This window comes from Stegostoma tigrinum, chromosome 18 (assembly GCF_030684315.1).
Source record: "Stegostoma tigrinum isolate sSteTig4 chromosome 18, sSteTig4.hap1, whole genome shotgun sequence".
Classification (NCBI taxonomy): domain Eukaryota; kingdom Metazoa; phylum Chordata; class Chondrichthyes; order Orectolobiformes; family Stegostomatidae; genus Stegostoma; species Stegostoma tigrinum.
The window spans coordinates 18,881,871-18,899,132 of NC_081371.1; the positions used below are offsets into that span (position 1 = coordinate 18,881,871).

At 40.4% G+C, this 17,262-nt stretch overlaps 1 protein-coding gene across 2 annotated transcripts in view; it reads right to left on the reverse strand.

Moving 5' to 3' along the window:
* LOC125460693 (peroxisome proliferator-activated receptor alpha-like) overlaps positions 1-17,262 on the reverse strand; it is a 72,858-nt gene that overhangs the window by 21,651 nt on the left and 33,945 nt on the right. For both annotated transcript variants that reach the window (XM_048548401.2, XM_048548402.2), the window contains exons 3-4: positions 7,929-8,089; positions 1,119-1,257 (exon numbers count right to left, since the gene is read on the reverse strand). In XM_048548401.2, coding sequence (XP_048404358.1) covers positions 1,119-1,257; positions 7,929-8,089 — 300 coding nt within the window. The remainder of the gene's footprint in view (positions 1-1,118; positions 1,258-7,928; positions 8,090-17,262) is intronic.

Sequence of the window (17,262 nt, forward strand, 5' to 3'; positions counted from 1 at the left end):
GTGTATGTGTTTGACCTGGTTACCTCCAAATACCACTAGCTTCCAGTTTTCCTGAGCCTTGGAAAATCTAAATGGCTAATATTAAGTTTAAAATAATTCTCCTACTGTACAGTAAGAACTTGATTTAAGGATTATAAAATGGTGCCCTATATCTTACATGGAAAACCTATCCTTGTGGGTCTTAATATTGACTTCATAAAGACTTCTAAAATCTCAACTCTTGAGCAGTGTTACCTTTTCATGTGAAAAGATGTTTCAAGTTGCAGATAGTATAAACAAACTCTTATGTTCTCTTCTTACCCAAAAACAGTGTGCCTTTTTTGTTTCAGATGCCTAAGATCTTGAAACTTTCCCCATCCGTGGAGGAAGAGGAAAATGACAGTGTTGATGAAGAGGCACTGTCACTCAATCTGATATCAGCAACCACCACGTGGAGATCAGTCATTGCGCATACTTCGGAAGCCAGTAAAGGGAAGGGATCTGTACATGTTGAAGTATATGGCACAAGTGAGTGAGAGCAAAGGATACCACAAGGTCCAGCTCGCAAGAGGGCAGATTTGGATGCTAGTTCTACAGTAAAAAGCTCGGACAATGAACTTTGATGATCAAACTAAAGTGTGTACATAAATAAATAGTTGATGCACCGAGAATACTAAAAAAGGCCTGATGCCAATGTCTTCATGTCAAGAAACATTTTCGGTGCCCAACGCTAGTTTGGGATGGGGCTTTACATAGGCTCATTCTTTCTAATCAACAATGCTGTGGAACCAATCATGATTCAATGGCTGATAGCTAGTGTTAAACTGCTAAATGTAGAACAGGAGCAGGAGTATGCTACTTAGCCCTTCAAGTTTGTGCCATCATTTGGATCATGGCTGATGTGCGACCTATCTCTATGTACTACCTTTGTTCCACACCCCTTAAACATTTGATGAACAAAAGCGTCCAACAATGGATCCAGTATCAACTGCCTTCATGAAACAGTGCTCCAAACCTCTATACCTATTTGTACAAGAGTAGTGCCAGGAATGAGAAACTTCAGTTATATGGATAGAATTGAAGAAATGGGGACTGGTTCTGATTAGAAATCTAAAGTATAGTCTTAGAGTTTCACTTACCATTGTGTGACATTCCCACAGCAAGGCACTTCTGAAAACGACAGCACTGGCATTTGTTGCGGTTCTTTTTTTGAATCTTACAGTTGCGTTCGCACTGATCATAATCCAATTTCAATCGTATCGTTCTCCTAAAAAAACCCTACAAAATAAAAATCCCAGTGGCAATTACAGAGCAACTGGATTCTACTGGAATACAAGATCTTGGTTTAAATGATACATTAATGCAGGAACAGGGTGTTTATTGAGATTACTATTGAAGCATGACACATTAGGTTAGGACAGACCTGAATTTTTAAAAAAATAAGAATCTATTTCAATATACTGAAGGAGCAAAACTATGTTGTCAAGGATGAAATCACAATAATACATCTGTGCTAAAAACTAAAAAGTTTAACCAATGCTTTTCCCAACCCTACGTTATCTCTGGTACCTCTTCCTATTTCTCATCAACACATTGGCCCTGGAGAACTTTGATTGAAATATTAAGTTTCCATGTGTAAAATGACAACACCCAGCCCTCTCAATCCTTCCACTGTCTCAAAACTATTAAACTGCTTATGTACTGACACATGCTTTGGAGGGGAATTTGGAGATGTCAGCTCTCCCAGATATCAGCTGCCTTCATCCTTTGAGGTAGGAGAGGTCATGAATTTAGAAGGGGCTACTAAAGAAGCCTTGGTGAGTTGCTGCAGTGCATCTTGGAAATGGCACCATGCACCAATTTAGGACAGAATGAATGATGAGAATGATAGATAGCATGTAAAGCAAATAGGCTATTTTGCCCTCAGTAGTGTCAAATGGGAATGTTGCTAATGCTGCATTCATCCAGGCAAGTAGAAATTATTTCTTCAGAATCCAAACTCGTACCTTGTAGGTGATGGACGAACTTCAGACAGTCTGGAGGTGAGTTATGCATGACGGAATTCCAGCTTCTAATCTACTCTTATGTAGCTACAGGTTGATTCCCTGACTTCATGATAATGGTAGAATGGTGAGCTATGCCAGTACATGAGGTTACAGATTGTGGTTGAATACAATTCTGCTGCTGCCCCACAGTGCCTTATGGATGCCCAGTTTGCAGATGCTACATCTGTTCAAATTCTATCCCATTCGGCATAGTGACAGGGTCACAAAACACGATGAAGGGTATCCTCAATGTGCACGTGGGATGTTTTCCTCCTCAAGTCCCATGCAATTGACACTCCCCTGATACAGTGATGGGCAGGCACAATTGCTACAAGTAGACTGGTAAAAACAAGGTCTAGTGCATTTTTTCCATTAGAATTTAACAAACAGTAGTGGTTGCTACTGAACCATTCTTGGTGAAGGACATTAAAGTGCTCCATCCAGAGTTTACTGCCACCGTCTGTGCTTTCTCTAAGTGGTCCTCAACATGGAGAACAGATTCATAAAATCTAACTCTCTCACCAAGCAGTTGCACATCTGCCCTAATATTTTCTGATGTGTCTCAGTGTTGTCGTTGGTTTTATACATTTGCTGTGAAGTGCAGTGGGACATTTTGTTGAAATGAATGTAATAGATAAATAATTTTTTGTATCGGACTTTCACTTGATATATGGGAGGCGATGGCCTAGTGGTATTATCGCTGGATTGTTAATCCAGACACCCAGGTAATGTTCTGGGGACTGAAAGAACCGCAGATGCTGTAAATCAGGAACAAAAACAAAAGTTGCTGGAAAAGCTCAGCAGGTCTGGCAGCATCTGTGGAAAAAAAAATTGGAGTTAACGTTTCGGGTCCGGTGAACAGACCTGAAACGTTATCTCCAATTTTTTTTCTCCACAGATGCTGCCAGAGCTGCTGGGCTTTTCAGGCAACTTCTGTTAGTGTCCTGGGGACTTTGGTTTGAATCCTGCCATGGCAGATGGTGAAATTTGAACTCATAATAAAAAAATCTGGAATTAATTGTCAGGAAAATTCCACCATCTCATCTCGTTCACTAATGTCCTTTAGGGAAGGAGACTTTAGGGAAGGTAGGCCTTTCCTACCTGGTCTGGACTACATGTGACTCCAGACCCACAGCAATGTGGTTGACTCTTAACGAGATGGCAATAAATGCTGGCCTCGCCCTCAACCCACAAATAAATAAATAAATAAATATGGCAGTTAATCCATCCTTCCTGATACACAGTTTCTTTTTCTCAGAAGACAGAGGACACAATACCCTGAATCTTCCAGACAGTCCAAGAAGTGGAAACGTTTATCCCAGATCAAGCCTAAAGATGCATTGTTATCTTTTTACACCACAGGAGCCAGGGTTTCCTTTCGTGGCCGCAGCAAAAAGCAGTTAAAAAGAAACTCGGAAGGTAAATGGCAAACCACAAATAGAGTGAACCCAAGCCTTCTTTGAGGTCACTGAAGAAAAGCAAACCCCTGACATCTATATTTAGTGTTCTATGAGCTACTTTGTTTGTGTGCCTACAGGTCTAGACAGATTTTGTTCAGGCTTTCTTCATTCAACTTTTAGTTCTCACAAGTCACTACCTAACAAATGTTGCTCACACCTTGCAACTTACCACTTTGGTTCTGTCTACTGCTCTTCCTCCTTGGCTCTAACCATCTATAAATCTGTCCCAGCCTTGCACATAACCAACCATATTACCCATCTTTTCTGCAACTCTGACTTGAATGTAGATAAACCTCTCAAACAGATCCACCTCCTCCGTTCTGCTGACTGTGGAGAAGAACAGAAGCTGCCTTGGATGCAGAGTGGAGCTAGTGAGTAGGATCAAAAGAAAGGTGGGGGAGGTGTAAGCAGAGCTAGGGGCATAGGATTGTAAGTTGTGCTCTGATACCCCTGTTGGAACCCACTGTTCCCCGAGAAGGTTCCAGTTGTATATTCTCTGAACAGGTTGATTATAATAACATTTGTAGGTAAATGGCTTGTTAAGCACAGGGCAAACAGCCAAAGTTTACATGCTGGCAGATGACGGTGAGATCAAGACCAGAGTGTTCACAGAGTTAGGGCTTAGAACATAGAACACAGAACACTATAGCACAATACAGGCCCTTTGGCCCATGATGTTGCGCTGAACTTTTATCCTAATCCGAAAGGTCTATCTAACCTCCACCCCTACCCTATACTATCATCCATATGCCTATCTAATAGCCATGTAAATGCCCCTAATGAGGCAACTCCACTACCCGCTCTGGCAATGCATTCCAGGCCCCAACGACTGAATAATGAACCTACCCCTATTGTCTCCTCTACATCTACCTCCACTCACTTTAAAACTATATCCCCTCATAATAGCTACAACTACCCTAGGAAAAAAAAAATGCCTGGCTGTGCACTCTCTCTATACCTCTGATCATCTTGTACACCCCTATCAAGTCACCTCTCATCCTTTGTCATTCTAAAGAGAAAAGCCCTAGTTCTCTCAACCTTTTCTTGTAAGGCCTTCCCTCCATTCCAGGCAACATCCTGGTAAATCTCCTCTGCACCTTTACCAATGCTTCCACATCATTCCTGTAATGAGGTGACCAGAACTGGACACAATACTCCAGGTGTGGCCGAACCAGGCTTTGTATAGCTGCAGCATGATTTCACGGCTCTTGAACTCAATCCCTCTACGAAGGCTAATACACCATACATATTCTTAACAACTCTATCCATCTAGGTGGCTGCTTTCAGGGAACTGTGGACATGAACCCCGAGATCCCTCTGCTCCTCCACACTGCTAAGAATCTTTCCGTTAACCCTGTATTCTGCTTTCAAGTTTTTCCTTCCAAAATGAATCACTTTTCAGGGTTAAACTCCATCTGCCACTTCTCAGCCCAGCTCTGCATCCTATCAATGTCCCTTTGTAACCTAGAACAGCCCTCTGCACTGTCCACAACACGACCCACCTTCGTATCAAATTTACTAATCCACGTTTCCACTCCTACATCCAAATCATTTGCAAAAAATCACAAAGACGACCCAGAACAGATCCTTGTGGTACATCACTCGTAACTGAGCACCACGTCGAGTATTTTCCATCCACTACCACATTCTAAAGGTCAGCCAATTCTGAATCCAATCTGCCATATTTCCCCCAATCCCATGCCTCCTTACTTTCTGCATGAGCCTACCGTGGGGAACCTTACCAAACGCCTTACTTAAATCCATGTATACCACATCTACTGCTCTACCTTCATCCATGTTTTTGGTCACCTCTTCAAAGATTTCAATAAGGTTGGAGGGGCATGATCTATTGGTCCTTGCTTCAGTGTAAGTGCGCTTTCCTGGAACTTGTGGTGATATTCCAGTGAAAATTTCAAAATTCTCTGCTATTGAAACCAGAATACCTAAGCCACCAGTACTATATTACAACCCGTACAAATAAAAATCCAATGAAAGCAGTGAGGAGGCTGTATTGATTTATGAAAGTAGCTTTACCAATGTAAATAATTAAACTTAAATCATTCATCTTTCACATATTCGAAAAGTCTGATAAAAGGTAGAGTTCAAAATAAGTTGCCATTTCAGTCTGGACAAAACAAAACCTTCCACAGCAGATCCACAAACAATGAACTAATTTGCCCATCTTTATGTTGGAGTAGCAGATTCAATTATAAGTCGCTTAGTCACGCACAAGCCAATTTTTCATCAAACAAATTACAATTATTTCACTAATAATCTCACTGATCTGGAGCTCAAATATTGAGAGAGGAGAACAAATTTTTTAAAAAAAGGTTTTCTGCTAAAAAATAAATGCTGACACGTATTCAGACACTGTATTGCGAATTTGAAGCGAGGTTTATGAGGTCATATTAAGTATAAGTACCAATGTTTTTCACACTGGAGATAAAAATGTAGGTAAAAGACCCAAATGTGAAAATTATATGTCATGCCAGGTAACTGTGTTGCAAAGGAAGCGCAATGTCCCAGGGATTGGATGCAAGGACTCTTACTGTTCCCAATTTAAATAGATGATCTAGAATTAGAAACAGAAAGCAAGTTGATCAAATGTGCAAATGATAAACTGGAAAGACAGTCAAGTCTAGTGAAGTAAAGAAACCCTGGCTAAATTCCAAAGCAGACTAGACGATGGTTGATGAAATCCAAACAGGTGAATGGAATGTTTTACATACTTTGGTCAAAAATTGAGGAGGCGATATAGAAATAAAGTCACCATAGTCCCAAAGGACCATAGGGCTGCTCTTTCATTAGACAGATGACTGGTGGTGAGAGTCACCATGCTCAGGTGAGGGATAAGGTTGAGAAGACAGAACCTCCATGGTAACCACAGCTGGAACCAGAACTCCTACACCCTGTATTGCAATCCAGCAGTTAATCCAACTGAGCTGACTATAACACTGGAAGGAATTGATAGGGATTTGAAACTGATAACAGACTTCATACCAATCATGTCCAACCATTGCATAAATCACAAATAAAGCAAAAATAAAGGTTGAGTTATACTGCTGAAAGAATAATTTCGCAAAAGGTAATGATGCAAAATCTTTATAGATCAAAGGTCAGGCCATTTCTTGAACACGGAGATCCATTCAGATCACTAGGGTATCAGAGAAACTCAAAGCCCTTAAAGCAATCCAGAAGGGAATGAAACTGCCTTCCCCGTTGATCAGTCCATGAATCTAGGGAAAGTTAACAGAACAGGCAACCTTGACCATTGAAAAAATACACAGAATGGATTTTATAGCCATATACATGATAATAAGTGAATTTTTTTTTAAAAATTAACCTGAATCGCTACTTCAACACAAAAGGACATAGATACAAGCTCTTCTTTGAGCTCATCCAATAATTTATTTGGCAGCATTTATCCTTGTAGGACAGTCTGACCATTGATATTTGGCATTAATCCAATTTATTTCAGAAATCTCTTTGCTTTTTGACATTGCTTTCATATGAACAAGGTCTTGTCTCAACATTTTCTCTGCAACACCCTTTGACAAATGAACACTGCCAGAAGGAGAACACAATATTCTGTGGACAAATTTTGTTCAGATTGTTCATTGTATAAGATTTCCTCCACAATATTGGATAATTCAATCCCAAATCAATTACTTTCACAAATGCCAAAGTTTCAGTAGTTAAGGTGTTTTAAACTATTCTTTTAATTTTCTTGGATTTCAAGACCAATGGATAATATTACTCTTTCCCAGCAAGGATTTGATAAGACCAGTCATACCAAAAATCCATTTTGAAGACTATCACAGATAGCTTCACTAAAAATGAGTAACCTCAGATCTTTTGGATTACAAGGCTGGAAACCCTAGAGCGCATTTCTCTGAATTTGATTTCTTCAGTGTTTTAACAGCACTCAGGTCCTCCTCAACCATTACACATGTTAAAACACGATACACACAGTTCCAATGGGACATAACTGGTATTGGTTCTAGCCTAAGGACACAACCAGATCAAGTGACCAAACTTCTTAATTAGTCGCATTCTGCCTTGGATTGGTTGGGGGCTGAGGGTAGAATAAGTTGCATTTGAGGATGGATGAGGCTCCACTCTACCTAGTATTACCAACATACATAATAAATGAATGACATGAGCTGATGTCATAAGATCTTCAAGACTGTATTTAGCCAAATAACTGATGCCATATGCAGCTGAAGTCAAGTATTAAAATATGGAGGAACAAGATGACTGAACTTTTGTGATGTTGTAACATTTAGCGAAATGGTTGGGATTGAATACGAATCCACACAGCTCTCGCCTTTAACTATCACCAGCTGATCCACGCTCAATATCACTGTACATGCACTGTACTACATTTTGACAATAAAAAAGAATCAACAACTGACAAAACCTTACAGTAAAGGCTCACACATACCTTACAGCCCTCACAGGCATGTACGCCATAATGAAAGCCAGAGGCCTTGTCCCCACACACTCGACACTCTATGCTAAGCGCAGAGGTGGAAGCTTCATCTTGGTTTAATGATGTAACAGGAAAGACGGCTGATGATGGACTTGAGGCTGGTGTAAGACTATCTGAAAGTTTTTGGGGAAAAGAGACAAAAACTAATTGATATCATAATGTTTTCAATTTAAGTAATCCAAGTAAAATTGAGATACATGCTAAATATTTAAAACATCTTAGCCACTTCTGTTAGTTTTAATAATCAACGACTAGGGATAATAATCCATTTCATTCAAAAAGTCAAAACTAAAAACTTAAAGCAATACAATTCTAGATCAAAGTAAGAATAACTTATATGGAGTGACCAGACACTAGGCAATTCTTCCGTAAGTTCTTCCAATTCTTATGAAGTAGGTAATTTTACAATGGATCTGTAGCTGTCTCCATTGTTGTCTGCCTTTCAGTGGCAAGAATTTCACTATTACATCATAATTTTGTTGTAAAATGACAATGCAGGCCGAAAGTGTCAAAGCATGCATCAGCTATTAATCAAAGATGACCTAACATCCAATAGTACTTAGTATGGTATCCTGATGCATTATATCCCTCAGCTGAAACTCAACAAGAACATTAACTTCTATGCTGAAAAAAACTACATTTCATATCAGAACTAATTCAGCTTTTTCCAAATTATAGACTGTCTAGATTCAATTATAGCTAAGAATTGCTTAAAACAGATTTAAACAAAAGAAAATATTATTCTTATAATCAAAAACCATTGCTAATACTGTTTTTTTAAAAATCAACTTTATTTGTGAAACAGAGATATTGATGACACAGTATAGTACATAACACATCATTTCAAACTTATTAAACCAGGAGAATCAAAAAAAAATCTGATAGTAGAACACCTTCTCAAAATACCTAAAATATATTCTGCATATGAATATGCCCAACAGCTCATAAATTTCAATCTTAAAAAGAATTGCACAGAATATACAATGCACAAACAAGGTGGTCAGCCTAAAATTGTATCAGTGATAATGGGAACTGCAGATGCTGGAGAATCCAAGATAACAAAGTGTGGAGCTGGATGAACACAGCAGGCCAAGCAGCATCTCAGGAGCACAATGGCTGATGTTTCGGGCCAAGGATGAAGAGTCTAGGCCCAAAACGTCAGCCTCAGTGCTCCTGAGATGCTGCTTGGCCTGCCGTGTTCTTCCAGCTCCACACTTTGTTATCTTGGTCAGCCTAAACACACATTTATGCTTGATGTGTTTTCTCCTGTTTGCTCCCTTGCTTGAGGGCAGTGTGGGAAATCACTATTGTTTGAAAGGAATTCAGATCAATGATGATCAACAAGAATCAACAGCCTCTTGAATGGAATTGTAGATCTTGGGTGAATTTAATCTGGTCCATGAGAATGGTTAGTGTGATAAGGAGTGGGGCAGAAGCATGCGTACAACTGACAGGTGCTGCCTTCCAGATCAACCAATTCACTTGTAGCTTTCCTGCTTAGAGGTGAACAGACCTTTATGTAGCTACCAAACTAATACATGTGCAGTAAAAGCTGGCAGATTTCCTGCAAGCTGAAGTGGAGGACATTCTTAATTGAGTAACCTGTGGCTCTGTGATTGTGCTGCCGTGGATAGGGGCTGCCTGCTCTCCTTTCCTGTCTAGCCTTGGTGAGCCAGACTCTGCAACTACTTGGCAGCTGTTGAAAGGAGGCGAGGGGTCGGGAGGTAGAGAAGAGATTTCTAACCTTAAAAGGACAGGAGCCCCAGTGCTGAGCAGTTAGTTGCCTAACTGGCTCAGAGCCAGATCAAAGTTGATCCGGCCAGCCACTGCTTGCAAGAAATCAGCTTTTTGTGCGTACATGAGACAAAGTAATCAAGATTTTACAGGATAAATGGTTTGAAACATTCTGTTAGAAGTTCCAACACATAGTTACAAAAACTACAGTTGAACAGTTTCACCCACTGTAGTATCAAAAATAAGAAATAGATGAAATATGGCATAAAGGTATTTCGAAGACCAACCAGCATGACAAACATGCTGATTGGATATTATGCCATCAGGACTGAATACCTAAGAATAATTTCTTGGAAAAACAAACAGATTTTTCATGCTAATTGTACTAGAATATGAGCAGTGAGGAGGGAGTCATTCCATACAAGATGATAATGGTTTCAATGTAGTCTATGCTTGACAGTTTGCTCTGAATGTTTGAACAGTGAAAAGATTAATATTATAAATTGCATGAACAAGTGAGAATCTATTAAGAATAGTGATCTCCTATTAAGTAAACATTTCAAATATGCACATTCAAGTTGCTAACAAACACTAGCAACAAAAAAGTATTTAACTTCTTAGTTAGTGAGTAGAAGCACCCTACATCTATGAGAAGACTTGTCACCAGTTACACTTTTCCAGAAGTGACTGAAGTAGTGGAGAAGCACAAAAACAAAATGAGCAGCAGCAGCACTTAATCCACTTTCATGCAATACAGCTAGCCCAAGCAGGATACAAAGCAGCTATAATCACATATGTATATTTTACAATGACTCATTTTCACTACATTAAATTGCATCTCAGAAATATTAAAGAAAGAACAAAATTACAAAGGTCAAAGTAGCAGTGAAAGGGCACTCTCATTCCAAAAAATTAGGGAAGGACTTAAGTGGGGTGAAATTAGCATCTGTAGTTGTGCAAAATGAGTGATAGTGAATTAGCTTCTCATTTTAAAGTAGACCACGGATTCACTATTGCTTTTCTGATGCATTTACCAAAACACCAACTTTGTCACCCAGTACGGAAAAGATTAAAAGTAAATTATGCAACAATGAACAGCTGACAATACATAACATGTACACAGGCATTCCCAACAGGATAAATAAGTTGACAGCATGAATAAAACCAAAAAAAAAGCCATTTCTGACAGACTTGATCGTAAACTGACCAAGGACGAACGTGAATATTCACAGATACCTGATACTTCTGATAGGCAGAAAAGGAAAAAGGAAGTGGGCAACTTAATTATAAAGTAAATTAAAGAGCAGCAGATGCTGAATATCAGATCTCATATTTTCCAATTAAGAGTCTGAGTCCAGTGCTAGATTCATGTACAACTTTATTTTGGTACAACTTTGCTATAGCTTCAGACTTCCTTTTTTGTAAAAAGCACAAAAACTTCAGATTGTATGAAGTTAGAGCATTTACACCCCCTCCCCACTTTGATACTATTGGTCAGCAGTGCCAGGTTACCCCTGTGTGACTGGTACAGTATCTTAAAGAATATCCCTGGTACAGTATCTTGAAGAGATGGACAGGCTGTTGGTCCAGCCCCAGTCATGATGTTTTCACAGACTATATCTTTTTCCTTGAAGCTTTCATAATGGATAACATTTGCCAGCTGCATATTCTATCTCATTTAAGAGAGACCTGCTGGAGTGGTCAGCAACACTTGGTAGGTTCATTCCCACTTGGCTCCTAGCAGTTCTTCATGGATTTTTTTTTACACAGACCCACGTTCCTGGTATGATATCATGTCCTCCTTTTGGAGGGTCACCCAAGCAGCCAATAGCCACTGGGAAGCAGACCTGGCTGTATTTGTTAGGTCACGACAATACTTCACTCATTAAGTGGCAATCAGCTTTCTGTAGATTAACTGTTCCTGGCACTGACATAGGCCTTCCGGAGAGGACTTCAAAAGGAGGAGGGTAAGACAGGGGACAGATATGTAATTCAATTACAGGTGCTGGAACAGTCCTGCAGGGTTAGGACTCTCAATTGGAGCGTGGATTTGATGGATCCGGGGTTATTCTTCTGGTAGATCATGCAACAGTCTGTTACCACCTGGGCATGCTATTTAAAACCCTAACCCCACCAGCTCTTCTGGATTGTGCCATTATTTGTTGTGACAAAAAAAGGGCATGAATGCCTGCGGGGCGACAGCTTTGTCTGTCTCTTTGACTCTAGATACCATCATTGCAGTTTAATTCCTGCCTCAATCCAGGTCTATCTTTCCTCTCAGGAGCATCGACTCTGTGTATCCTTTGCGTCTTATGTCAGAGTCCTGAGCATCTTTAATTTACACATCAAGGTGGGTTCCATCAGAGCCTCTTCTTGTGAGGTGACCTCTCTAGCCAGTTGGTCAGCCAGAGTTTTTCCTTTGGCTTCTATAATGTTTTCTTTGCCATGACACTTATATTTCAGGATGGAGACATCTTGGGGTAATCTTCTGGTTTCAAGTACATTTTGGACTTGGTTCCCATTTCGGATGGGGGTACCTGCGGCTGTAAGGAATCTCTTCTTTTGCCATAGTCGCCTGAAATGGTAGGCTACTCCAACTGCATAGCAGGAATTCATGTGGATATTAGCTGTCTGTCCCTCTGCTATCTTGGATGCTTCTGAGACAGCATGCAGCCCGGCCTGTTGGCTAATGCCCCAGTGGGCAGACTACCTTTTCCCACGACTTCATGTAGACTGGTGACTGCCCATCCCACTTTTCTGATATTCTTTTCAATGAAACAGGTCTAGGTCCTCTGCTGGTAGAGCTGCTTCGTCTATTTGTTTTAAAATTTCCATGCCGTCATGTTCTTCTTCATACCCATCTTCTCCCCCTATTTGCTCTATGGACATTGGAAGCATAGTTGTGGGGTTAACGGGGCTGTCTCAGACAAAGTGGAAACTGGGGGCTTCTAAGACTGCTTTCCAGCATGTCCAACTGGTTGCCGTTACTTGTGATACTCTATTCATTGATGATAAGGCACGTACTGTGTAGGGACACTTAACAGTTTTGGTCGAGGGCCAAACCTTGTGGCAGCCATGACAGCCTGACATGTGGTTTCCATGGCCCTCAAGCAGATTCTCCAGCCCAGGGATGCTGTGTCCAGTTCTGACAAGTAGTATCCAACAGGTCTTTGTATATCCCCACGTTCTTGCATCAGTGTGGCTGTCATGTATTCCTCCTTTTCATATACAAAAAGGGTAAATGGCTTTCCACTGTCAGGAATTCCCAAAGCTGGCGCTGAGCATGACTTTTTTTTAAGATTCCTGAAAGCCTCTCATTACTCTTCTGTGAGAATGATAACCTCCTTTGATGCTCTCTTGCCTTTAAGAGTTCATTCAGTAGCTGTGCTAGTTGTGTAGGTGTCGATCCAGTTCCTATTAAAATTACACAGTCCCAACAAAGATCTGAGGGCTTGGATAACAGTGGGCTCTTGGGCCTTCCAAGTTCCTGCTGTTCTGTCCTGGGTAAGTTCTCTTTCTCCCTCTGAAAGCTTTTGCCCCAAATACACCAACTCTTCCTGCAACACTTGAGCCCAGTTAAAATTGGCTTTAATGTCCTCAGGAGTTCAAGTGCTCCAGCAGGATTCACAGATCCTGTTTGTGCTGTCCCTCAGTATTAGATGCCACAAGAACATTATTCACGTACTACATAACTGTGGAAGTCATAATGGGTAATTCTCACAAGTGATTTTGAAGGGTCATGTCAAATACAGTAGGACTGCTGAGAAAGCCCTGTGGTAGCCGGGTCCAGGTGTACTTTTGTTCTGGACTGCAAAGGGAAACCACTGTTGCACTTCAGGTGCCAAGGGTACCAACTAAAATCCATTGGCTATATCTATCACCAAGACGTATTTTGTTCCAGTGTGAGGGTATCAATAATGGTGGTGAGATCTGTGATTAAAGAAACTTTCTGATCAATGCATTGGTTGTCTTTTCTTTAGTTGACAGTCAAGTGCCAAGTCATGTTAGGTTTTTGCACCGGCCATACAAAGCTGTTGAAGGCGCCGTGTTTTCTCACCAGTATTCCTTCCTCAGTTTTTTTTTACTGGGACCGGGTAGCTCATCATCACTTGAGTCAGCAGAGGATTTGGCTCTCTCTCTCTTTCAGATTTTGCTTTCCAACTGGCTTAGAAAGAGGTAGAGCGATCATCTACCAAGTTTAAGGATAGTAGAGTTAGGAGGGGCTGGTTGGGGATCTGGATCCTTTCGTTGAAAGGTTTCTTCACATTCTTCCTGGTTCTTTTTGGTGTATTTCAATTCCTCGCAGACAGCCATTAGTTGGCTTTTCAGCTCTGTTTTCTCCCCCCTGTCATGTCTTGACCTCTGTATTATCTCCTTCCGTTGTCAGATTTGTCCCATATAACGGGGGACGACCTTATTTGTTCCTTCCTTTTCATATATGTGGTCTTTCCCCAGACGCTTTTAATATCATCCAGGGACCGTTGTCTCATGGATGAATTGTACTTTTGCTTGATTTCTGTAGAGGTTTTGGTTAGGTCGAAATGTTGTTCTATACATTCCCTCAAGTTCTATAAAATCTCATCTTTCAACATATCAAGCTGGGCCTGCACGCCCTTAGTTGTTGTGAAGAGTTCTTGTTTCTTTACCCCTGCCATTATTTGTTATGACTATCTGTTTCAATAGATCTTGAGTTGTAGCCTAGTCATATAGCTGGGGAGCCAGAGTTATTATTTTCTCCACTGGGGTGGGGGGGGGGGGGTGGTGCAGGGAGGCAGAGATATTATTTTCTGTGCCAAGTCAGACATTTGTTAGGGTACCTCGAGCCGTATACCACTCGGAGAATTTCGAAATCATGCAGAGGGTGGACCAAATTCACACAAACAACTGAGAACTTTAAAAAGGAGGAGTTCCTCCCCCTAGGACTGGCATAGATCTGTTGTCCAAGATTTAGTCCTTTATTCCTCAGCAACACGGCTCGCAGTGCCAAATTTAGATCTCATTTTCCAATGACAGTCCAAGTCCAGTGGTGGATTCAGGTAAGTTCCTTTTGGTACAACTTCGTTACAACTTCAGATTCTCTCTTCAGTAAGGAGCACAAAAATTTCAGATTGTATGAAGTTGGAGTGCACGGACAAGGTGACCAAACTGCACACAATACTTCAGGTGCATTCTCGTCAAGGTCCTGCATAATGACAGCAAGGCATCCTGCTCCAAACTTAAACCCTCTCACTATCAAGACAAACATATCACTTGACCTCTTCATCATCTGTTGTGAGTTATGTTTATTTTCAGCAATCTGTGTACTACAACGTCCAGGTCTTGTTGCATCTCCCCCTTTTCTAATCCACTGCCATTCGGAAAATAATCCACCTTCCTGTTTTTGCTACTCAAGTGTATAACCTCACATTTACCCACATAATATTTAATCTAGCATGTATTTGCCCACTCACTTAACTTGTCCAAATCACATTGAAGCATCTTTGCATTCTCCTCACAGTTCACACTCATCTTTGTGTCTATAAGCTTAGGAGGTATTACATTTACCTCGCTCATCTAAATTATTAATGCAGATTGTGAAGCTGGGAGTCTAAGGTACCCACTAGTCACTGCCTGCCACTGGAAAAAGACCCATTTATCACTACTCTGTTTCCTGTTTGCCAGCCAGCTCTCTACCCATGTTAGTACTCTACATCAACCCCAAGAGGTTTAGTTTCACATGCTAATTCCATTATGTTGAACTTTATCGGACAGCTTTTACTGGCTCTCCTTATTAACTCTACCGGTTACAACCTCAAAAAGCATGATACCCCGTTCATAAATCCATTCCAATTGTATCCCATCCTGTCGCTGTTTTCCAAATGCTCGGCTATTAAATCTTTCATTCGTGACTCTTGCATTTTCCCTCCTACCAATATCATGGGTCTACAATTCTCTATTTTCTTTCTACTTTATTTGTCAAATACTGGTTACATTAGGTACCTTCCAATTCAAAGGCACTGTTCAAGAGTTTACAGAATCTTGAAAAGATGACCACTATTTCTAGGGCCACTTTCTTAAATACTCTGTAATGTAAACCATCAAGTCCCAGGGATTTATCAGTTTATAATCTCACCCATACCCCATTAATACTGATTCCTGTCAGTTCCACACTCTCATTAGACTCCAAGCTCGTAAGCATTTTTGGGACATTTGTGTCCTCCTTTGTAAAGGCAGAACCAAAATATATACTTAATTGGACTGCTGCTTCTTTGTTTCTCCATTAGATCTGCTAATATGTAATGAGGTAGAAATTAAAAATGATCACCTCATAAATGGCAAGAACATTCATAGCACAAAAGCATTTTTTTTAAAAAGTCTGAAAACAAGAAATATAGGCCTGAAACAAGAGTTATTGATATAGGGTCAGAGGAATACAAATAGGCAATTCAGCCATTGGGCTTGCTCTGTCATTCTAGACCTTGAATGGTCATCTCTAGAAATTTGTCAATTTTTATTTTTAAACATCTCGCCTATTGCTCTTTTACAGCCCTCTGCAGTGCACAGTTCTATGGATTCATTACCCTCTCAGAGAGAAAAAAAACTCATCTAGGTCTTAAAAGGCATGTCCTTTAACCCGAGATTATGTTTCCTAGTTCTAGAGTCACAGGCCGAGTGAAATATCCTATTTACATTCACTCTGTCACATCCCATAACAGAATTTAAAAGTTTCAAATGGATCAACTTCGCATTTTTCAAAACTCTAGGGAACGCAAACCCAGTTTCTTTAATGTCTCACTCAGATGCTTATCCCGGGTTCTAAAAAAGGTCACTAGATTGAAGATAACAAAGTGCGAAGCTGGATGAACACAGCAGGCCAAGCAGCATCTCAGGAGCACAAAAGCTGACGTGAAGAGTCTAGGCCCGAAACGTCGGCTTTTGCGCTCCTGAGATGCTGCTTGGCCTGCTGTGTTCATCCAGCTTCACACTTTGTTATTGTGGATTCTCCAGCATCTGCAGTTCCCATTATCTCTGATCACTAGATTGAAGATGTTAACTCTGCTGAGTTTCTCCAGCAATTGCTGTTAAAATGTATTTCAGATTTCTGGTAACTACAGCTCTTTGTTTTAGTTTAATAATAATATTCTCCCTACATATACTGTTAAAATCTTCCACATTTTGAAGGCCTGTCTTCAACCTATTCCTTCTAAGAGATTTGTCTTTTCATCCTTTCCTTCATGCCTGTGTAACCTGTTAATACTATTCTAACAAGTATCTCTATCAACTTTTGTGACTGTTGCTTGAGATGAGGGAGGTGATAATATTACAAACAATGCAACAACTGATGCTAAACAAAGTTTCACCCAAACTATTCCACTGAAAGGAATACCTAGAGAAAGGCAAGACTCATTACATCACTATTTACATACTCCAATTAATAGATCCGCCAGAATGAGCTTTTAACAGTGTGCATAGATATTAAAAGGCAGTTTAGCAGTGAGTGAGACCGGTTACAAAGCTACTATTCTTCTTGCTTCCCAGTTGTTAACAGTTTTGGTCAAGCTGGCAACAGAGT